Source organism: Mesoplodon densirostris, chromosome 5 (assembly GCF_025265405.1).
Source record: "Mesoplodon densirostris isolate mMesDen1 chromosome 5, mMesDen1 primary haplotype, whole genome shotgun sequence".
Lineage (NCBI taxonomy): Eukaryota > Metazoa > Chordata > Mammalia > Artiodactyla > Ziphiidae > Mesoplodon > Mesoplodon densirostris.
Genome location: NC_082665.1, coordinates 123,639,870 through 123,663,582, shown reverse-complemented (window position 1 = coordinate 123,663,582; position 23,713 = coordinate 123,639,870). Strand labels below are relative to the sequence as shown.

Below are 23,713 nucleotides of genomic sequence, written 5' to 3'. Positions count from 1 at the left end.
ATGATCTGGATTTCAGGGTATCTATCATTAATATTCATTATGTTTCTATTTCGGATAGTTAGGAAGCATTATGGCCTTATAAGCATCACTGGGGCTCAGTAGATGGAGGTCTAGACTGGAATACAGAAAAGAGAAGAGACACAGGAGAAGAGGTGGAGCAGCAACTCTCTGTGTAACAAGAAGGTATAGAGTTGTATGGTCTCCGAGGGGCGTGGGAAGGGAAATGGTTGTGACATTACCATGGGACCACACCATACAGCTGCCTGACCAGAAGTGGGCCTTTTGAGACGCTTTCTTATTACAAATCTCAATACTGGCACAAAGATGTGACACAATAGTACTGGCGGATTTTTCAACCACCCAGATGTATGCTTGGGAGCCTCACGCCACTGGAGGCAGTCGGCTTAACTCGCCTTGCTGACCATCTGACCACTAAGGTGATGAGACAGTGACTGGAACTGCCCCGCGGGGCTTCACTCCAACAGGTAAGAACCCGCAGGTAACACAAGCACGGAACAGCGGAATGCGGGAATGCCGAGCTCAAACAAACATCCGTCCTAGATTTTAAGAAAGCAGCTTTCAGAAAGTTCAGAAGAACACTGGGCCAGAGGCTGCCTTGAGAAGGACTAAGGACTCAGGACTCTTTTTTTTTTTTTTTTTGGTCACACCACGCAGCTTGCAGGATCTTAGTTCCCTGACCAGGGATGGAACCCACAACCTTGGCAGTGAAAGTGCGGAGTTCTAACCATTGGACGGCCAGGGAAGTCCCATGATGAAATGGGGAAACATTTAAGGAAACAAGTATAGCTGTCTAAAAAGCTCATATTCTACATGTCTATGAAAAAGTGAGACAATTCCCCCTTATCCTCCCCCTCTTAAAATATCTATAGCCCAATAAAAGTCCACAGGCAAATGAAAAGTGTATTATTAATGAAGTCCTTTAAAAATGGGCACAAAAAGGTGATTAGTTGAAAAGTGGAAAAGTTATGTTAAAAATATAAAACCCCACATTTAAAAAAGTGGTCAAGACCATCAGTCCCATTATCACTTATGTCATTGTCTGGTTTGCTACATAACACACCTGTTTCTTTAAAAAGATTTTCATATTATTAACTTGTAGACTAATCTTTGCAAACATTCCACCAATCCACTTATATGTAGCATATGTTGATTTTATTTTTTAAGGAAATAAAAGGATTCTCACCTTGATCTATACAGCATGATTGTACTTTTCACTGCTCCCCTGTGATATGCAAAGTCCAGGCCAAAGACATGATCAAGGGAAACAAAAGACAACTCACCAGGCACTTTACACCTACTATATAGGAAACTTGGAAAGAGGCTATAGAACTTTCCCGAGGAGATGGTAAAGAAAAACTTGAATATTGGTTTGTCTGAGCCCAGTGGCCTAAGGTTTCCCAACTATCATGCATTATTTCTAAACAAGAATCCCAGTCCTTAATATGAGCTCTTGGTTCCATGTCCTGGTTATTGTATATAGTCCTGCAATGAACATTTTGGTACATGACTCTTTTTGAATTAAGGTTTTCTCAGGGTATATGCCCAGTAGTGGGATTGCTGGGTCGTATGGTAGTTCTATTTTTATTTTTTTAAGGAACCTCCATACTATTCTCCATAGTGGCTGTATCAATTTACATTCCCACCAACAGTGCAAGAGTGTTCCCTTTTCTCCACACCTTCTCCAGCATTTATTGTTTCTAGATTTTTTGATGATGGCCATTCTGACCGGTGTGAGATGATATCTCATTGTAGTTTTGATTTGTATTTCTCTAATGATTAATGATGTTGAGCTTCTTTCATGTGTTTGATGAATGGATAAAGAAGATGTGGCACATATATACAATGGAATAATACTCAGCCATAAAAAGAATGAAATTGAGTTATTTGTAGTGAGGTGGATGGACCTAGAGTCTGTCATACAGAGTGAAGTAAGTCAGAAAGAGAAAAACAAATACCGTATGCTAACACATATATATGGAATCTAAGAAAAAAAAAAGTCATGAAGAACCTAGGGGCAAGACGGGAATAAAGACACAGACCTACTAGAGAACGGACTTGAGGATATGGGGAGGGGGAAGGGTAAGCTGTGACAAAGTGAGAGAGTGGCATGGACATATATACACTACCAAATGTAAACCACATAGCTAGTGGGAAGCAGCTGCGCAGCACAGAGAGATCAGCTTGGTGCTTTGTGACCACCTAGAGGGGTGGGACAGGGAGGGTGGGAGGGAGGGAGACACAAGAGGGAAGAGATATGGGTATATATGTATATGTATAACTGATTCACTTTGTTATAAAGAAGAAACTAACACACCACTGTAAAGCAATTATTTATATCCAATAAAGATGTTAAAAAAAATATGAGCTCTTGGGATGGTTGTGTGTGTGTCCAATAATTACACTGTGAGGTAGAACACTGCAGGGGTATCAGACAGGCACTGACCCTGTTCTAAGGGAATACAAGGGGAGAGAGAATGAGATCATGCCATGGAACTGGGTCTGCCCATATATAACAAAGAAATCTGATTATATGTCAAGATGCGAACTGCATTATTCCCTTGATATTAAATTACCAGGAAATCTATTCTAACATGTCACAGGAGGTCTTCACATCAATGGTGTGTATAAAGAACCTGTCTGGGTTAGATGTTAAGTAACGTTCTCCCTATTTCCCAAATTATTTTCAGCAAAGAAACATTAGCCCAGTGAAAATGTCCTTATCTTATTAAGAAACTTAGAAGCAGCATCTCTTCTCCACCTGTAAGTCAAACCATCTGTCTGAAGAGCAGAGTTTTAAAGTAGATGGTGAAAATCAGATAACTAAAAACTTTAAGACTAAGTTACCACCTTCCTTCCCCTGCCCCCAACGAAGAAGCTAAGTTGTTTTCATTTTTAAATTTCTTGTTCTTTAGTTACAGTTTGAAGGTGGTGGGGTTAGGAGCCAGAGAAGAGACAGACAGACAGACAGACAGACATGGGCAAGACAGTCAAGATTCTACTTTTTTTTTTTTTAAATGACTGGTCCAGCTCACATACACAAAAATCTATTTCTAAATTATTTTATCTAGAACAAGATTTTTTTTAATGTTTTCTAGTTTCACCTTTTTTAAAAAAGGACTCCAATATGAAACAATCGGGAATATTTACTTGAAGCGATAAAACTGAACTATTACCTCAGACTTCTTTAACAAGTGGATTTTTCACAATAGTTCTCTATTTCTGTAATCAGTAGTCAACATTCATAACACTGAGATACAAAAGGTCTCATCATTTTGGATAATGAAAGTAATTTTTGATGCTTGAAGTAATAACACTAATTGGTCAGCCAATAACATGTATTGATCACACTCCATGTACAGGGCATTTGACCATCTGCTGTGTTGAGTCTCATTAAGATCCATTACTTAAACACGCTGAACACTGTAAAAAGCTACAGACTTCTAGAAGCATGGGGAGAAAGCCAGGGCAAGGGGACTAGTGCTTATATTATCTGCTCACTGACAACCATTTCATAAAGAAATCTTTATTACTTTGTTCTGGAATACAATGGCTGAGTGTACAGGCCTTAGAGTAGCAAATAGGGCAATAGCATTACAACGATGTGAGAACGTGTACAATTTCTGCTTTCTTTAATCAATGCCATAATAAACTCTGTAGGTGCAGCAGCAAATTAGGATTTTTGGATGAGGAATCATACGATGAAAGGGAGGTTCTGTAGTCATGCAAGAACTATGTATTACCATGTGAAACTTTACAGAATAAATTACAAACAAGTGGTAATGTAAAGATTAATCTTAAGAAATAAATAACCAATCAGAAAAGCTGAAATTTCAGAAAACCTGAGGACAACCATTCTGTGTTTTCTCCTTAGTGAGTAGAGAGAAAATGAGAATAAACACCTCCTCTGAGAGAGCTGACTGCCCTTGTCCCTATTACAAAATTGTAAGCAATTATGTTGAAAATTTACATAACAAGGAAGAAAGGGAGCTCTTATCATTTCCTGCCAGAGTATGCTCAGTGGAGTGACAAGAATGCTGAACCGATTAAAGAAAGGTGATCTGGGGGTGCCTGTCCCCCACAGATGGGGCCCAGGAGCAGCCAGCACGGCTCAGCCGCGGCCTCAGGGTGCAGGCTGGGCCTCAGAATGCCTGCACCTCCTATTACTTTGCTCAGGAATAAGACCTGGTCGCTCATGGTGATGGTCCTCTGGGCAGCTTTGGGAGGTTAGTTCTGCTTCCCACCTTCTTACTAACTACACTATTAATTCCACAGACAGGCAAGCATCCCTTTGTACTTAAAGTAAATATCTGATTTTTTGCATGTCCCTTGCTTACCAATTATCAATGTGTCTTTTGCCTGCCTCTCTACGTTGCTGATATTTTAGGGTGACAGGCCCTGCACTTTGGGAGGGGGACTATCCGTCCACACAGGTGCAGTGCCTAGAAGCCGCCCTCGCAGGCAGGCTTGTAATAATGCTGTTAAATGGAGCCTTTACAGTTCTTCAAAGGATAAGAAGATGCAGGAAAACTACCCAAACCAGCTCCTCCTGAGCTGGTAAAAGAGCAGACACTGCAATTGCCAGACCATGTCGGTAAGGGAGGCAAGAGATAACAGCTAATTCTGGCCAAAGAAATTAACATCTTTGTTAAGTTTTAGAACACTTCACTTGAAAACCAATACTAACTAGGTAAACAGTCTTTTGAAAAACATGACGTGATACAGTTTCACAGTGCTACATCATTTAACAGTCAAAACATACGGTGTGGGGTTTCCCTGGTGGCACATTGGTTGAGAGTCCACCTGCCGATGCAGGGGACACGGGTTCGTGCCCTGGTCCGGGAAGATCCCACATGCCGCAGAGCGGCTGGGCCTGTGAGCCATGGCCGCCGAGCCTGCGCATCCGCAACGGGAGAGGCCACAACAGTGAGAGGCCCACGTACCACACACAAAAAACAAAAATATATATATATATATACGGTGTGTTCAAAAGCATGAAAGTTTGAAGGCTGTGGGCATATTACACAAATTCAATGACGTGCTTGGAAACATGAATTAAAACTTGGGGTAAAAGTCTAGAAAGCAGCAAATGACCACATCTCAAGCACAGCCCTGGCTGGGCCTGCTGTGGCTGCTCTTCTGTCAAGAGGACTGTCTTTGCGCCTTGGCTGCTCTGTGCCAAAGACCCTATAATTAGGTTCCTCTGACTCCGTGACCCCAAGTTTGTGTTTCTAGAAAAGAGCTGTGGGTTATTTTTCTTCTGGAATGTTAACCAGAAGAATGTATACCATTTTCTTCTGGAATGCTCAAATTCCTTTCTGGTAATGAACTTGAGAACCCGGGAAATAAACAGTAGGTCATCAAACAGCAGAGGAAGGGCAAATGGAAAGGCCATAGTCAGTGATTCCTGCGAGGGTATAGTTCATTCTGCTCTAAAGGGAAAAGAAGGCACAGGCCACACAAACAAAACACAAGGTCAGGCCCTGGGCCCATGGTGGACCTTTCCACTTATAGCCACAGGGTTAAATTTTTAAAATTGGTATGGCCACACAAAAGTATATTATTTGATTTTTTTTTTTTTGCGGTACGCGGGCCTCTCACTGTTGCGGCCTCTCCCGTTGCGGAGTACAGGCTCCAGAAGCGCAGGCTCAGCAGCCATGGCTCACGGGCCCAGCTGCTCCGCGGCATGTGGGATCTTCCCAGACCGGGGCACGTACCCATGTCCCCTGCATCAGCAGGCGTACTCTCAACCACTGAGGCCACCAGGGAAGTCCTATTATTTGATTTTTATGTAAAGAACAATGTTTTAGAAACTTATTGCTTCTTTCCATGTCATTCTCAAAAATTTAAACAGCTCAAATTTTTTATAGAGGGAGGTGCTTGTTTCACATAATTTTCCAATTATTGTTTCAAAACACTGCAACTTAAATATTTTAAAGGGTTTGTTTTTGAGGGGCTTAAAGCTTAATGACAAAAGATGGAATGTAATGCTGACAGATTATCATGTTTTAAAAAAATTAATAGAGAGTGTAAAGATGATACATAATTACATTAGCTAAGAACATTAGTGCAACTGCATATAATGGAATGTAGTAAAGAGAAATTTCCAGTCCTATCAAGTTTCCCACCTCCCATCACAGATTAACCTAGATAAAAACCAAACAGCCACAAAAATAAAATAAAAAATTTAAAATACATGATACATACAATACTAAGATATGAAGAAGAGGCTTTGCCTTGAAGGGAAGGGGGTCTCAGTCAGAAACATGGCAGCATTTCCTCTTTGATGGAAACAAACGGCATTTATTCATGCCAAACATGAAGCAGAATGACCTTTCAAACGTTCTGGATGGGATTTTCTGTACCAATCTAAATGATCTGAATCGAAAATATACCATGTAGCACACGACTCAAAATTTTCAGAAGCAAGTATAATTTTTAAAAATACTCCATAAGAGACATATTGATCTTAAATTTATATAACTAAAGATTACTTTTTCAACTGCTAATTTACTTAGCTATCCTAAAAAACTCTTTTATCACAAACATACCCAGTGCAAAAATATTTCTATGTGTGCTGAAAATAGAAACCAAAATCATAGGGTAGAATATTTCAAATGGTGACAAAAGAAATATATATTTATAATTTTAATTTATTTCAGATTTCCCAAGTTAGGTACAGTGAGCTATTTCCTGGAAGATGGAATTCCATATAACACGAGTCTACATGGGATCTCACTCAAGAGGTCAATTTGTCAAGTTTTACAAGTACCTCAAAATAACATGGTCTCATGTCCCAACATCAAAGTTCCTTGAGAACAAAATATGGATCATTGGGCTTCCCTGGTGGCGCAGTGGTTGAGAGTCCGCCTGCCGATGCAGGGGACGCAGGTTCGTGCCCCGGTCCGGGAAGATCCCACATGCCGCGGAGCGGCTGGGCCCGTGAGCCATGGACTGAGCCTGCGCGTCCAGAGCCTGTGCTCCGCAACGGGAGAGGCCACAACAGTGAGAGGCCCTCGTACCGCAAAAAAAAAAAAAGGATCATTTTTTCCAACTAACGTATATATAGAACGTGTTAAAATATACAGGCTTTGTAAACTATACGCTCTGCCCCCCAAACCCCAGGGGTCTGAAGTTCGGTTGTGCCTCCAGCACGTGGGCGCTGACGCCATAATCTCCATGGAGACGCAGAAATGCCTCATGACGTTTCATACAGTTCCAGTTGGTAGTCTCTCTCTCTCTCGGCCTTCTTCCCAAACAATCTTGGCATTAGCAAAAGCCGAATTATTTTCAGATGGATTTTGAGCTGTTCAATCCCATTCCATTTATCTATCTGAGGTGCAATAGATAAACCAGGTCTCTTAAATATACCCTTAAAACCCAGAAGGATGCCACGCCCACAGCATTACGCTTTGTGAATGGACTGCGTAAGGGGGGCGTGCCTTCCTCCGCCAGCGCTCCACCTGGGGAATCCGGGTGAGACGGAGGGGCATCCCTCGCGTCCTCTGTGGAATCCAGTGACTGTGCCACCCTTCTAAACATGGGCCACGGGACTCACCTGGGCTGGGATCAGACGAGGAACAAACAGCAGACCCTCCTCACTTCACTGTGTTGAGAAACAAAACGGCCTCTTCACCCCAATTATACTCAAAGATGAGCTTTTCACACGGAGGACACGTTTGTCTGGATGGCCCTCGGAAGTCAGTCCTTTCCCCTCTACCAGTTGGGCACGATCACCCAAACACACGAGGTGCTCGGGACGCAACCCTGTCCACCTCTCCCTTTCTTTTTACGCCTCTTATTTTAATTTTTGAACAGATAATATAGTCGCACGGCTCAACAATTTAAAGAGTATAGACTGGTATACGGAGAACGACCTTTCCCTCCCCATCACCCAGCCTCCTGGGCCCCTCCCACTGGGCAACCTCGGTTACCCCCTCCCTGAGAGAGCAGTGCCCTCAGCATCTCACAAGGCTCTAGCCTCCTGCCTCACCTTTTAAAACACATGAGCAGGGACTTCCCTGGTGGCACAGAGGTTAAGAATCTGCTTGCCAAGGCAGGGGACAAGGGCTCGAGCCCTGGTCCAGGAAGATCCCACATGCCGCGGAGCAACTAAGCCCACGTGCCATAACTACTGAGCCTGCACACCTAGAGCCCATGCTCTGCAATAAGAGAAGCCACCACAATGAGAAGCCCGCACACCGCAATGAAGAGTAGCCCCAGCTCGCCTCAACTAGAGAAAGCCAGTGCATAGCAACAAAGACCCAACACAGCCAAAGATAAATAATAAATTAATTTTAAAAAAACCAAAAAACACATGAGCAAATAGCACACACTGTTTGCCTTGCCTTTTTAAACTATGTATATATACATATACACACACATATACATATTTTTTTATCTTTATGTGTATATAAGATTTTCCTTATATAGGTATATATATGTAGTCTGTGTGTCTGTGCAGGTGAATATATACACATACATATTTCTTTATTCTTTTTGAAGGGGTAGCATAATGTCCCATCATATGGATCTATCGTAACATATTTAATAAGGACCCTCCTTTTGAATACCTAGGCGTAACATCTAAGCTGCTCTCAGTGTTATAAAGAAAACTCTATACACATGTATTTCCCCAAATATGTGATCAAATCTTTAAATAAACTATAAAAAAATAGGAATTACTGGTTCAAAGTGTACCTGATTCGTAATTCCGAAATTTACTGCCATGTGGCCTTCCCTAGGTGTGGACCCAATTTATACACCCTTACAATGTGACAGTTCCCAGTTTCCCCTATATGCCCACCCATCAGTCATGATCTGTGTGAGACGGAACTCTGGGGTCTTTGATATGAACGTTTGGACCTGATGCATGAAAAGTGGCATCTCCTTGAAACACCTCATTCTCCAGGATATCACAGCGTCCTCCTCCTACCCGTCTGCACCCTAACCTCCAGGGTTGCTCTCCTGTGTCTCCCCAACGTCCAAATGGTGAAAGCCCAGGGCTCCATCTTCTCTATTCATTGTCACTGCTTAGATGAGCTCGGTCTCCAAGCTTGAAAGACCCCTTTCGTGCCCATGGCTTCCAAATTCATTGCCTCCAGTCTGGACCTCTCTCTGAACTTTAGACTTGGAAGTCAACCAGGCACACCAAGCTTAACACATCTACATCCAAACCTCTGATCTTCCCTCTCAAACCCTCTCCCCACAGTCCTCTCCATCTTGGTAAAGAGAACCCAACCAAGAATCCTGCAGTCCTGCCCTCTTTCTTTCCTCCTGCCCCACGGCCAAGCCATGAATAAATCCTGATAGCCGTCACCACCACCCAGATCCCCCCAGATCAAGCCATTCAGTAGCCTGGATGGTTACAAAAGCCTCCTGGGTGGTCCTCCAGCACCTGCTTTCGTCCCCACCCCTTACCCCCTGCTTATCGGATGCAGCCACTCTTCTGCTCAGACCCTCAGGAAGAGCTTCCATCTCTCTGAGAGCAGAGCTGGCGTCCTCGCAACAGCCTGGCCCGTTGTCACCTGGCTCCTGCCCTCCCGGCCCCTTGCTCCCAACACTGTAGCCAGGTGGCCCATCTTCCTGAAATAATCTCCTTCCAGATATCTGATAAGCTTGCTCTCTGCCTCCAATCATGCCTGCATAGATGTCACCGGTTCCCTGAGGTCCTGGCTGAGCACTTTATTGAAAAGAGCCGCTGCCCACCCCTGCCCCCGCCCTGTCCCCCTCTCTGCCTCACTGATTCCAAAACACTCACCACTGTCGGACACAGTGAGTGTTGTATTTACTTGCTTTTTTATCTTCTGTCTCCCATGACCTGACTTCAGCTTTGAGAAGGCCAGAGTTTAGACTCTGCATTCATAACTGTCTCTCTACCTGTAGCAGGTTTGCACCGCTTATGGGTGAGTCTGGACATCCTTTCATTCTATTTTAGAGTCTTTTGAATTTCCCTTGTTGTGAACTGTGTTCATATTCTTTGCAAAGAATACAAACATGAGGGTTGTTGGCCTTTTTCAGACTGCTTTTAAGAGTTCCTTGTGTTGTGAGGGATATTAGCCTTTCCTAATACGTATTGCTAACATTTTTTTCTTAGTTTCTCGTTGTTGTTGCAGCTTTGCTTCTGACCCTTTCTGGCATACAGAATTCTTTGCATGCGGTCTAATCCATCAAAGGGCTGTGTGTGTGTGTGTGTGTGCGTGTGCGTGTGTGTGTATGTGTGTGAATGTTTTGCTGCAGCTTCTGGGTCTGTGCTATCTGCCGTCTGTGCCACGGCCACTGCTGGCCTGGGCCTGGCTGTCCCCGCGGGGGCTCCTCTCCCGCCTGGAATTCCCGCCCCACCAGCCTTGCTCCCAAACCACTTTCCTGTCTCAACTGCAGCTCCAAACTCTGGTTCCGTGCTGACCCGATGGGTCAGTCACGGGCTGTGCTGTCCTCTCACCACCAGAGGGCCAAGTCCCCTGTGCAGTGAGGATTCTGCTTGCGCCTCTCCTGCGCTCGGCCTGGAGCCCTGGGGCGGGGAAGTGAGGTCCCCAGCCTCCTTCAGACTGAGAGTAGGACCCTAATAAACGTCTGTGAAGAAACAAATGGACGAATAACCGCAGCATTCCACGTTCAATTCAATTCAACAAATATTTACGGAGTGCCAGCTTTGGCAAGGCGCTGTTCTTGGCGTCGGTGGGAGACGATATGAATAACAAAGCTCCCTGCTCTCAAGGCGTTTACATTCTAGTTGGAAGCAGACACACAATAACCAAGGAACATGAGCAAATGATACTGTGGTTGGAAGGTAATGACTGCTATAGGGAAAAAAAAAAAGTAGAGCAGGGCAGGGGCTCAGATGTGCCGGGATGTTTTTAAGGTTTGAGGTTGAAGTAAAACATCCAGTTCTGAATTATTAATACAAACTCATAATCATATCTTGGGATTGCCTATATTTCCTCCCAACCCTTTCTTCATTAAAGAACTCATCCATAGCACAGGGAACCTACTCCATGTTTTGTGGTGACCTAAACGGGAAGGAAATACAAAAAGGAGGGGATGTATCTATACGTATAGCTGATTCACTTTGCTGCACAGTAGAAAGTAATACAACATCGTAAAGCAACTATACTCCAATAAAAATTAATTTAAAAAAAAAAACAAGAACTCATGCATTCAAATAACTCCTCCATTTGGATGATACTAATTCTATCTGTAGACGCCACTCCACCCCAAGCTTTACTACAGTTGCTTCAACAATATGCTAGCTATTTCCATTTGACCCTCTGCTGGGGTCTGCTTTGTGTCCCCCTGCCCGACCCCAATCCATGTTGCAACCCTCATGCCCAAAGGGATGGTGTTAGGAGGTGGGGCCTGTGGGAGGTGCTTAGGTCAGGAGTATGGAGCCCTCATGAATGGGATTAGTGCTCTTTTAAAGCTGTACCCCTTCCACCATGTGAGGACCCTGCAAGAAAGTGCCAGCTCCGAACCAGGAAATGGGCCCTCACCTCGTGATCTTGGACTTCCCAGCCTCCCGAGCTGTGAGAGGTAAGTCTCTGTAGTTTTAAGCCCTCTGGTCTGTGATACTCTGTTATAGCAGCCCGACTGGACCAAGACAGCCACCCTACATGATCCCTGGCCCAGCACACCTGAACCAGACCTTCACAATCACCTTCCCCCTACCCCAGTAGCTCAGGCCCCCACATTCCAGTGCTGTGTGGGGTATTGGAACATGGAGGGCAGAGGAGAGAGATGGGTTGGTCAGTGAGTCCCCAGGCCTGTCCCAAACTATTTCATGACCCCACGGCCTACGGCAGATTCCAGAAGTGTTCAAAACGTTGACAGACAGAGCTTGAAAGAAGGGCTTTATAACCAAATACATTTGGTTTGGGATATGCTGAGTTAAACTAGGGAATATTTAGCATGCTGATGTGTCCCAAGAATCTCCAAAGGGGAACACGTTGTGTTATGAAGATTTGGTGATGAAACCCTTCGCCCAAGGAGCACGACTAGTGTTCCTCAAATCAGGCTTTGGGCAATGTTGGCCTTAGAAGTCAACGCCAAACACTTTATCCTTGAATTAAAAGGCTCCCGTCATAGAACCCAACCTCTACTTCCAACCCTAATTTCTGCTGCTTCCCAAAGCAAACATTTCCCTTCGGACAGGACAATGTACGTCATGTGCGTGGAAAGCACACCTGGACGATGAAGCCTCTCCCCTCTGGCCCAGCAGAAAAGCCCCGTCCCTCCGCTCTCCTCACACGGACCGTACCTGCCTCTCTCAAGCCCCTAGTTCAAGCCCTACCCCCTCCCTACCAACAAAACCCCCTGGCCTGCTCCTTTTCTCAGATTCCACTTATACCCGTTGCCTAATCTACTGGCTTTGTTGTGTTTTATAACTTTCAATGGTAGCAGAGACCGTGCATTAGTTTCTGCACCTCTAATACTTAGTACAGCATTAAACACATTCCACAGATGCACGACTGCATTTTTCCTTTACTATGTTAACACGTGTAATGACATATTTTTGACAAGGCACTGACCTATAATGAAAGAATACAGGTTAATTAAAATTATTTCAAATTCCTTATTCTTAGAAGATTTACCTCTAAATATTGTTAAAACATTCTTAGAATGCATTTGTTCACTTTACCCACTACAGTCCCTTATTTATATTATATTATATATCATATATCATATCATATGATTTCTATACCACAGAATTTGAAAGACAGAAAAAGCCTTAGAGACCATCTAGGCTATTTACTTCATTTTAGATCCAAGAATACCTAATCAGATATGTGTGTGTGTGTGTGTGTGTGTGTGTGTTTGTGTGTGTATAAAACCTTCTGGTATTTGAGAAAGATGATTTAATTTACTGTGGACTTCACTTGACTTGTGGTTCTTCTCAAATTTAATAAACAAGTATGATGGAATAATAACAAAAATGGTTTTTATGGGAGTGTCAGAGTTGAAGGAAGCCTGACCCCTCCCCAGAAGATAATCTGCTGAGATGCTGAGAGTTGCCATTTATTTATTTATTTATTTTTGGTTGTGTTGGGTCTTTGCTGTGCACGGGCTTTCTCTAGTTGCGGCGAGCAGGGGCTACTCTTCGTTGCAGTGCGTGGGCTTCTCATTGCAGTGGCTTCTCTTGCTGCAGAGCATGGGCTCTAGGCGCACGGGCTGCAGTAGTTGTGGCATGTGGGCTCAGGAGTTGTGGCTCACGGGCTCTAGAGTACAGGCTCAGTAACTGTGGCGCACGGGCTTAGTTGCTCCAGGGCATGTGGGATCTTCCCAGACCAGGGCTTGAACCTGTGTCCCTTGTATTGGCAGGCCAACTCCCAACCACTGCGCCACCAGGAAGCCTGAGAGTTGCCATTTAGATGAAAAGTGATGCGTTCAGAGACTCTGGGTTTACAGGGAAGGAGGAGGCAGAGGAAGAAGGGACAAGAAAGCACAGCTTCGGGATCGGCGCACAGGACAGATATCCAGGGAGGTCACACATCTGCCCGCCTCCCTCCCCTTCACTCCTGGCACCGGGAAATGTCACCAGTGAAAGCCGTGCTGGGAAGAAGGAATTGCTCTCATCAATCCGGCAGGCACGGAGCAGTCACCCTTTGCAGGGCGGGGAGGGGTGGGGAGAGGCTCAGAGGTGAGCATGAACCCAGGAGGGGCCTCTCTCTGCTCCACCCTCTAAAGAGAGCTTCTCATTCAAATGCAAATTCCTGGGCCCCAACCCCGAGGATACTGGTGGGTGAAGCAAAGAAACTGCACTTTACACAAGTGTCCCTAGGAGACTCTGACCACACTTGTAGGAAATCCTGCTGCGATGGCAGCTATGTGGTCGTCTGAAGGCAGGATGGGGTGATGGGCACCCGAGATGGGGGGTTGTGGTGAGACAGCTGGTTCCTACAGACTGCTTGTTTGTTTAGCCTTCCTGCCTGAGTTGGCCTAGGTGTCACTTTTGTGATCATCCCTCTACCCTCCCTTACCATCAGCAAAGGTTCCTTTTGAGAAAATTAAGAAGGATGGAGGGCTTCCCTGGTGGCGCAGTGGTTGGGAGTCCGCCTGCTGATGCAGGGGACGCGGGTTCGTGCCCCGGTCCGGGAAGATCCCACGTGCCGCAGAGCGGCTGGGCCTGCGCGTCCGGAGCCTGTGCTCCGCAACGGGAGAGGCCACAGCAGTGAGAGGCCCGTGTTCCGCAAAAAAAAAAGAAAAAAAAAAAAAGAAGGATGGGGCGGGGAGCAGGCTGGCCCATCGACAATGACCTTGCTACTTCTTGGCTTCTGTGGTTTCACTAACTGTTAGTTAAGTAAAGTGCCCTCCGGGAGAGCATCTGGTGATTCTTAGAAGAGGAAAGAGGCCGAGGGTCCCAAAGGAGTTAAGGGTTCATGTGTCTCACCTTCAGAGAGGTCACTCTTCACCTTCAAAGTGAGGCATTAACTCTCCCCCTTGAAACGCACACTGACAGGCTGCATGCAACTCATGCACCGTGCCATCACATGGGATTACTTATTTGATCTTCTCTTTTTAGGTGACTGTAATCAGGCCATTCCAAAATTGCTGCTTAGGCAACTGATCTGAGGTCACTGTATTCTAGAACCCGTGGGGCTATCGGGGTCGCATACAACTCACTGTCACTTAGAAGGAGGAGAATGAGCCAGAGAGAAGTCGAGTGACTAACGTAATACCACACAGCAAGACATGGTACAGGGGGCCCAGGAGCCTGTGCTGGATCCCCAGGGAAGAACCTCTTACTTCTGTAAATTGGGGCTGAGAAACAGCCTGACATAAGCGAAGACAAAAGTTAGAAGCCCCCAGGATTCCTTTTGCAAACATTGCTAACTGAACACTGTGAAGTGTTTTCAGAATGACTCGTACAGATGATTTTACGTTTGTTGTGTTGAGCGAGACAATGATGTGAGCACAGCAGAGGATGGATGGTGGCAGGTTACTTCTCCGGAAACCTTCCCTGCTAAGAACACACTGAAATCCCAGGAGTTTGCAAAATAACAGAGGCCTCTGAGCAATGTCACGTAGGTCTGCCTGACATCCTGCTTGTTCTCCTCAAACGGATGCGTCAGGCTCTCTCTGCTTTGAGGTAAGATAAATCTATCAATCTTGGTCCCAGGGGAAAGGCCGGCAGACCAGAAGCAGCAAATCAGAAAGAGAACAAAAGAGTCATGTACGAACAGGCAGTGGGAAATGCAGCACGAACTGCAGGAGCAGTAGGGAGTGAAAGCCGAAGGAGAGGAGATGGAACTCAACTCTGACCCCTGGGACAGGATCTGAACAGGAAGCCCCAGTGCACAGCGTAAGGGCCCTGAAAACTTAAGGCTCCTCGGGGCATTGCTGCATTAACCACAGCAAATAACCACCCTGGGTCATCAAAAGTTCAAATTACTTTTGGCAGCCAAACTTAAGAAAGCAGAGATGTGTAGAATCCATTACAGAAAAATTTCCAGTAAGCAGATTAAAATGAAGGGCAATTAAAGCTTTTGTTATTTCGAAAGCTGCCTTCCATCCCACTTTACTCAGTAATGATGCACCCCTGCCATGCAATGGGAGCCCCTCAGAGCTTTCAGAATAGAAGCTTCTACTTGAACAGGTTGGGGGGCCATGGCTGGGCTATCTTTCACTTAGGGCTTGACTGCCCCTCCCCTAACGGGAAACTGGAAAGAGCAGGGACCCGACTCTCCTGCCAGAAGAGGAGCCAGGCTCTCGCCCACTGGGTGCAGACACCACCTCTGCACCTGGCCTGCCCAGAAAGCCGGGGTGGCAGGGGTCCTGGGCGGCAAGCACCTGCCTCACCCACCTGGCCCCAAGCCTGGTGGGCGTGGCCACGCCTCCTCCAGGACCACGCAGGTCAAGGATTCCTGTCGCAGCCTCCACCGCTCCATCCCTTCCTTCCTCTTTCTTAAACTTAGTAAATTAAATTAAGTTTAAATTTAGCAGTGATATAATATTTGGCAGAAGGATGCATACACCTAGTTTAAAGATAAAGAGTTTGGGCTTCCCTGGTGGCGCAGTGGTTGAGAGTCCGCCTGCTGATGCAGGGGACGCGGGTTCCTGCCCCAGTCCGGGAAGATCCCACATGCCATGGAGCGGCTGGGCCCGTGAGCCATGGCCGCTGAGCCCACGCGTCCGGAGCCTGTGCTCCGCAAAGAAAGAGGCCACAACAGCGAGAGGCCCGCGTACCGCAAGAAAAAAAAAAAAGATAAAGAGTTGTCACCAATCCCCCCTCTCCAGAAGCAGTTAACATTCAACCCCTTTAGCTGAGTTTGTTTCCTTTTTGAGTATCTATGTCCGTATTGCTAAGTAACAGGCATATACTGTTTAGATTTTTTTCCCCAAGAATTACTTATTAAACTGCCCAGATGAAGGATGAGAATTTGGCTATTTTCAAGCTCCCCACCGTCATGACTCTCGGCCGTCTGGAACCTAGCTGCTCCTGAATCCAGCTTTCGGACAGCTCTCCCCTTTTATTCCCACCTTTACCCCGACCCCCAGAGGCATCTGCTGCCACCAGGTCCCAGCCTGGTGGGGTCTCCACGAAGTCAGACTGTGTCCCCATCCCCACCAGCTTCAGACTCAGCTTTCCCGAGTCAGCTAAGTCAACTTTCTTTTTCCTGTTTCCAAAATTTTGTTGCTCCCATTTTCTTTGCCCCTATAAGTTTTTTATTTAAAAAAAAAAAAACCCTACTGTCATTTTAATGAGGCTCAGAAGGGAGTGGACATTAAATGCATGTGTTAATGCACCATCTTGGACAGGAAGTAAGTTATTGACAGGAAATAAGTCATTGATTTCTTTTTTTCTTCCCAGAGAACAAATGATTTTCCATTTAAATTCACCTGATGGAAACATCCAATGCACCGAAGCAAAGCAGTCTAGACCACCTCCTAGATCATCTTCCTATTCTTTACGGAACAGATCGATTCAGTGACTAACTAAAATTCAAACACAGGCTGCCGTTTGGGGCCACTGAAGGAGAGAAAGAGCTAGACATCAGAAAGTGGAAAAGATGTTTCCCCTGAAAGAATCCGGCTAATCTTTTATCAGCTTTTATAAACTTTTGAAAAAGAACTTGTATGAACTTCTACAGTGCTTCTCCCTCTGGAGATTCTGGCCCTGCCACCCCCATGTGTGTTCCTTTCCATCACCCACTTGGATACTTCCTGAGAGAACAAGCATTTGTTAGACCCAGTAGGACGTGTGCTTGTTACTTCACACACACCCGTTCCTGCACGGCCGTGCCATCCATCACTTCTCTGTCTTTCTCAGTCGTGTGGCAGCCCAGATCCACTCATCCCACATCCCTCCCCGCGATCCAAACATTCAGTCAGTCCCTGTCGCTGGCACCACTGGCCTCTGGCTCTGAGCAAATGCTCCACATCCTGCCCTTCCTGTCCCCCCTTCCACCTCACCCAAGAGCTGGCGTCCCCGCCTTCTCAGTGGAAAACACTCCTCCACCCCAGGATGCGTCCACACGCCACGGCTCTCCCTTTCCAAGGTCAAGTGTTTCACAGCTACGCTTGATTCCTGCCCTCCTCACTTCCTGCATCCTTTATCCTGGGCTCATCTTTTAGCATCTTTCTCTTCGCCTCTTCACTGGATCTTCCATATTCCTAGGAACGTGGTTTTCTTACTAAGATTTCCCTTATTAAGATTTCCCTTTAACCCGCCAAACTTCTGTGCTGGCATATTCTCTTCTTAAAAGAGTGGGCTACACAGGCTGCCCCAACTGCCCCTCACCTGGCTGTTCTCACCTCCCTTCCTTGGTCCCTTTGGGTCCCTGTCTGCTGCGCGAGCAGCTTCCTGGCCCACCTTGGCTGTGGGTCTTCATTTACCGGCATTCCTCCCCGGCCTCTCCTCCCAATAACAGCATCAGCAGACTCATTTCTGGCTCCAAAAAATCAGTTACACAGCGGGGAGTCTGAACCTGTCCCAGCTGGGTGCACTTTTCAACACGGGACTGGAGGCGGGTGGAGTGTAACTCCTTATTTTCACTTATTTACATGAAGGTTTATCTAATAAGAATATAGGTTTGTCTTTAAAAGTGTGGAATACTTCTAAAATAATCCCCTCTTCCAGCACTTTGGTGACCTATATCTTCACTTTGTCATTGCGAGATTAAAGATCTGCAAGCAGGAGAACAATTACTCACCAAAAGTAAAACCTTATGCAAATGCTATTGAGCCCAATACAAATTAGCAACTCTTCAGATGACTAAGAACAATATGCCTTACGATAACTGTAAACATAAGAAACAAAGATCAAGAGACTCTAAAATAAGCACTTGGGACAACAGAAGGGCTGTGTAGGCGGTCGGCAGTAATTATGAAACCGAGAGATGATCGTTATGTGCTTCTGAAGGGCTTTCAACCCGAAGCAACTCAGACCATTACACAGCGGTTATCCCCACTCCTACCTCCCCAAGCAAAACCCTTAACAGACAAGACCCTTCAGCTTTTTAAATACAAGCAAATATATCCCTTACTGAAATCGAACAGAAAAACAACATGAAGCTGCATGACGCTAGACATTATCTAATTTCATAAGCCAAGGAAGTTGCAAAGAATTGCCAATAACTCAAACTGTTAAATTAATAGCCAGTTCTTTTTTTCCCATAAATTGTGGTTTCAGATGCTAACGGTCCACAATTCTCATAGCAATACATGCACTTAATAGAATCGAATGCTTCATAAAAGCCAAATCACATTTAGCCAGTTAATATCTGAGCGACTCCGCTGTGCAGATGTTAGAACAGATGTCACGGGTAAAACAGAGAGAGTCACTCAGCATGCAAGCCTGGTGCACAGGAGGTCACTGTCCCGTTTGGAAGATGGGACACGTTAATAAAAGACACAATGACCGAAGAGGCTTGATCGGCTGAACCAGATACATGTCTGAAGGGCTGAATGGAATGGGTCTGGAACACACATCCCGGAATCAGGAAAGCCCCTGGGAGACTGATGAGATGAGAAGAAGACAAGGACAGACTGGCAGAGAGGAGGGAGACAGAGGTCCTACCCTGTGGAAATCTAAGTGGAAACACACAAGGGATGGTGGAGGAGGCGGGGCAGCCCAAAGCCCGGCTGGATGAACAACTCACATCTCCTTCCTCAACAACCTCCAGCGGGTTCCCGACAACCTCCAGCGGGTCCTGCCCACAACAGTCCTCTGCACACAGCTATTATGATGGTCACCTGAAAGCTCAACTTCACTCCCCTTCTACTAAAAAACCAGGGGCTCCCCACTGCCTCACAAGCCAAGTTCAGGCTCCTGAGTCACACCCAGTAAGTACTCAATGCGTCTCACTGTGTGTGGTTACTTCCATACGTCCTGTTTGATTTGAAGGTTCTAGAAGACGAAAACCAATCTTGCTTATTTTTTTAATATTTTGGTATGTAACAGCTCTTACACGTATCTTAGGCATAGAACAAGTTCAAGACATATGTATTAAATAAATGAACACGACTTAATTAATACCTTTTAATATAACATTGGCAAAGTGGGTGGGCCAGTTGGCAATGACTTTGCATAGGAAGTTAGAAGTTAAGATTTGGTCAGCTACTCAATGATTTTGTATAGGGTAGTGACATGATAAAAAGTGGTATTTGACGTAACTTGCTTTAATTGTGGTCGTAAGTGTCTCAGAAAGGACTAGAAGTAGAAAGATTACTTTGCTAATAATATTCTGCTAACGAGATGAGGATTTTTGTCTGTTGATTAGTCACTAATGTGCATATTCTTCAATAAACCCCCAAAGAGAAATTGTCGCATGCATCTTTGCCTTTCATCTATTTTAAACGAGTTCATTTCTGAGATAAGAGATGACTTTTTTTTACGGCTAGGTAACAGTTATGGCCTCTTGATTTGAAGGAACAGCAACCAAAAACCCTAGAAATTAAGGACAGATACTCTTATTTATGAATTACAAATATTCTCCACATTAGAACCTTCCAAATTGACACTCAAAATTTGAAAATTGAACGAATTGCATTTTGCCTATTCTTATTACAATGCAGAACACTTGACTTTTTGGTTTTATCACAGCTAAAATTACCGAGACGGTTGTTTATGTAAGTAGAATTTTGTAATCTAGCGTAACATTTGGTTGTGAAATGAATGAATTCCTCAGCATGTGAAAATGTCAGTGCATTAACAATTTCAAGAGGTTGTAACTGGTGCCCACGGAGGTGGTAGAGATTTAGCGCAGAGGGTCTCAATCTGGGCTGCAGCTTAGAAATGCTTGGGAACCTTTAACAGCTATGAACGCTTAAGCCACACCCCAGACCATGTCAATATATTTTAAAAGCTCTCCCCAGGTGAGTCTATTATCCAGGCTTGAGAACCAGTGAATTAGTATGAAGAAATCCTTTTTGTATCTGGTTTTCTTGATATAGTATCAAAAAGATGAAGTAGCTCAGGGGCAAAAGAGATGACACTACTAACTTTATTTTAAAGAAAAGAAACAGGGCCTCCCTGGTGGCGCAAGTGGTTGAGAGTCCGCCTGCCGATGCAGGGGATACGGGTTCGTGCCCCGGTCTGGGAGGATCCCATATGCCGCGGAGCGGCTGGGCCCGTGAGCCATGGCCGCTGGGCCTGCGCATCCGGAGCCTGTGCTCCGCAACGGGGGAGACCACAACAGTGAGAGGCCCGCATACCGCAAAAAGAAAAAAAAAAAAAAAAGAAAAGAAACAAATTCTCACTCACCTGCCTTCTGACAGTGTACAATCTTTTCATACACAGCGTCTGCATTTTCAATCAACGCCTTGAGGGACTGGATCATCTGCAGAGGAAACATCCAGACAGGAGGTCACACAGACAGCTGGACACAGGAGGGTCTGCGCTCGGGCGTGAGGCTCTTCCCCCAACGCGGCTGAGGGGATGTGGCGACTCGTCCCTCCATCTGACGTCTCACTACTCAAGTTCATGTGTGTACGTGTTACATGATACAGTCACACCTCCCCACACAAGGGCTTAGACCAGGCTGTGATGAGTATATTCCTCGGGTGGTTAGGCTTGCACAACACTGGATTTGAACCTCAAGCCAGTACCTGAGTTCGTTTCAGTGTGAAAAGCTACAAATAAATATGTGTGCACATCCAATCTGTCCTTCATTTTAACAAAACCTCCTGCGTCACCTTATGGAAAGCTCCAGCGCCTACATGCCTTACTCACCTCAGCCAAGATGCCTCCATCTGAATCAGTTTAAAGCTTACGATGAGGATCAAAAAACAGCATTTCTTTGATGCATCACTAATGCTATCACTCAAACAAGTAGTTTTAATGTGCCTATCAGTGATTTTAAAAATTCAGTGTTGAGTTCTTGTTCTAAATTGCATGTGCTTGTTTTAGGAGCCGCGCTTGAATTAGGAAAAAGGAACAGGGTACAGCTGACCAATTATTTTACTCACCAAAATGCTGGGGAAAGATCTGTCTGAAGTAAACTTTTTGGCTCTAAAATCACTATGAAAATGGGATGGCCAGATTCAGTTCTCATGGCTCAAATGGGGACAATTATGATCCTTGCCATAACTGTAGACTCTAGCTTTTTGTTTTTGTTTTTAATTTAATTTTTTTTTTTTTTTTTTTTCTTTTTGCGGTATGCGTGCCTCTCACTGTTGTGGCCTCTCCCGTTGCGGAGCACAGGCTCCGGATGCGCAGGCCCAGCGGCCATGGCTCACGGGCCCAGCCGCTCCGCGGCATATGGGATCCTCCCAGACCGGGGCACGAACCCGTATCCCCTGCATCGGCAGGCGGACTCTCAACCACTGCGCCACCAGGGAGGCCCTTAATTTAATTTTTATTTTATATCAGAGTATAGTTGATTTACAACGTTATTTTCAGGTGAGCAGCTAAGTGATTCAGTTATACATATACATGTATCTATTCCTTTTCAGATTCTTTTCCCATATAGGTTATTACAGAATAGTAAGTAGAGATCCCTGTGCTATACAGTAGGCCCCTGTTGATTATTAGCTTTTTGTATTTAAATATTTCACATGATAATATTACTCATCTCTTTTACAGGGCCATTCTATCTTGTATAACAAATATCAACCCATCACTGTCCATTCCTCTAAATTCTGCCTTGTTTTTCTTTATAGTATTTATCACTAGCTGCCATAGTAATTATTTTATAGAAACTAAATATACGTAGGTTGGATTACTTATATAACTCAAAGAACACCATATTTTATTAGTTATACTTCTTTAAACTAAAGCATAATCAACACGCCTCTTAAGAAGTACACCAGATTCTTAAAGTGAGTCACACAGCATTTATCAACTTCCACTGTTCTAAGAAAATTATAGTAAACACTGTGACGTTTGAAGGCCAAAGCAGGTGTTCACTTATGCCTTCATTCATTATTCATGGAAGGTGTCCTGTGGGCAGCCGCTGAGCAGGAATGGGGGGCAGGGTGACCTACAGGACACAGCCCCTGTCTTCAGGAAGTGCATAGCCCAGTGGCACGGCTCCCACTTAGGGATTCGGTATTTTCACATTCGTTCTTCAAGATCTGAGTCATTCCTGCAAATTTAAATATTCTACTTTACAGCTTGACATATTGAACAGGCAGTGATAAAAATGAAGAGCTCAGAACTCGATTATACTGATAGAAAGTCATTTGTACCATTACACAATTTGCATACTGAAAAGGTTCATACCATCCTCAGTAACCTTCTTCAGCTCTGATGCCGAGCCAAACGAGAGGCATCACAAAGCAAGGACTTCCCCCAGCAAGGATGGTGGTTGTCACAGCTCAGCATCAAAGAACTGGCCAACCGTGCCGCCATCGTTCAAACGGGGAAAAAGCAACAAAATGAACCTGGTCCTGAGACGAGTGGGTAGGACAGGAGCAGTAACAGAAGGAAAGCAAGAGAACAAAACAGCAGCATTAAGGCCAGACTCACGCATCCAGACAGCCTACGGGGGAAGGTGGTCAAAACAGATCCACATCGGGGCTGGGGCAGGCGCAGAACGAGCACAGATTTACATGGGTTCCTCAGCTTTGTCATCTAGGACAACGTATTAAACATCACGGAGCCATAATTTCCTACCTGTAAACTGAGCTGAATAAAAGACACTATGCGGGCTCATAATATTGTGGGGATTCCAGGAGAGGATGCTTGCGGCTGGAACTTGCCAATGGTGAAGTCGCAGTGGACTCCGCGCTCACCCGGGGGCCCGGCAGAGCTCCTTCTGGAAGCCCCCAGTTAGCTGAATGAGTGTGCCTTCCTGTCCTGTTCTCATTGGCAATGTTTTACACACCCATTACTGATACTAGTTTTGCTTAACAAGCCTGGTGTGAAGAAGCTCAGAGAAACAACAAATCGCACTATTACTCTTAGAAGCATCTTCCAGTTTAAAGTATTGCCAAAGGTTAAAGAGTGCTGCACCTTTTAACTGTAAAAGACACGAAAGGCTTCAGAAACACACGTCCACCTCCAGGGGCTAGAGAAGGATGGCTGCCCTGCCCCTGTGCTCTGTGACGCCGGAGGACCTATCCTTTACTCTGGGGACAGTCATGCGCTGAGGCTGCACGTGTGGGACCCTGAGGTCGGTGCTGAGAACGCATGAAGAGCAGAGCGACCCGGGGCCACGAGCAAACAGTAAATCACATAAAACGTGGCAGTGCCACCGCTGCCCACGTGCTCCTGGGGGTGACAGTGAGATGCTCCTAAGCCAGGGCAGGGTAGTGGGAC

The 23,713-nt window shown here is 45.3% G+C and overlaps 1 protein-coding gene across 1 annotated transcript in view; it reads right to left on the bottom strand.

The window, feature by feature from the left end:
• The window catches only part of PLCL2 (phospholipase C like 2), a 213,139-nt gene that overhangs the window by 46,761 nt on the left and 142,665 nt on the right, over positions 1 to 23,713 (bottom strand). Inside the window, exon 4 of the mRNA XM_060099474.1 lies at positions 20,717 to 20,792. Within this exon, the coding sequence (XP_059955457.1) occupies positions 20,717 to 20,792 (76 nt within the window). The remainder of the gene's footprint in view (positions 1 to 20,716; positions 20,793 to 23,713) is intronic.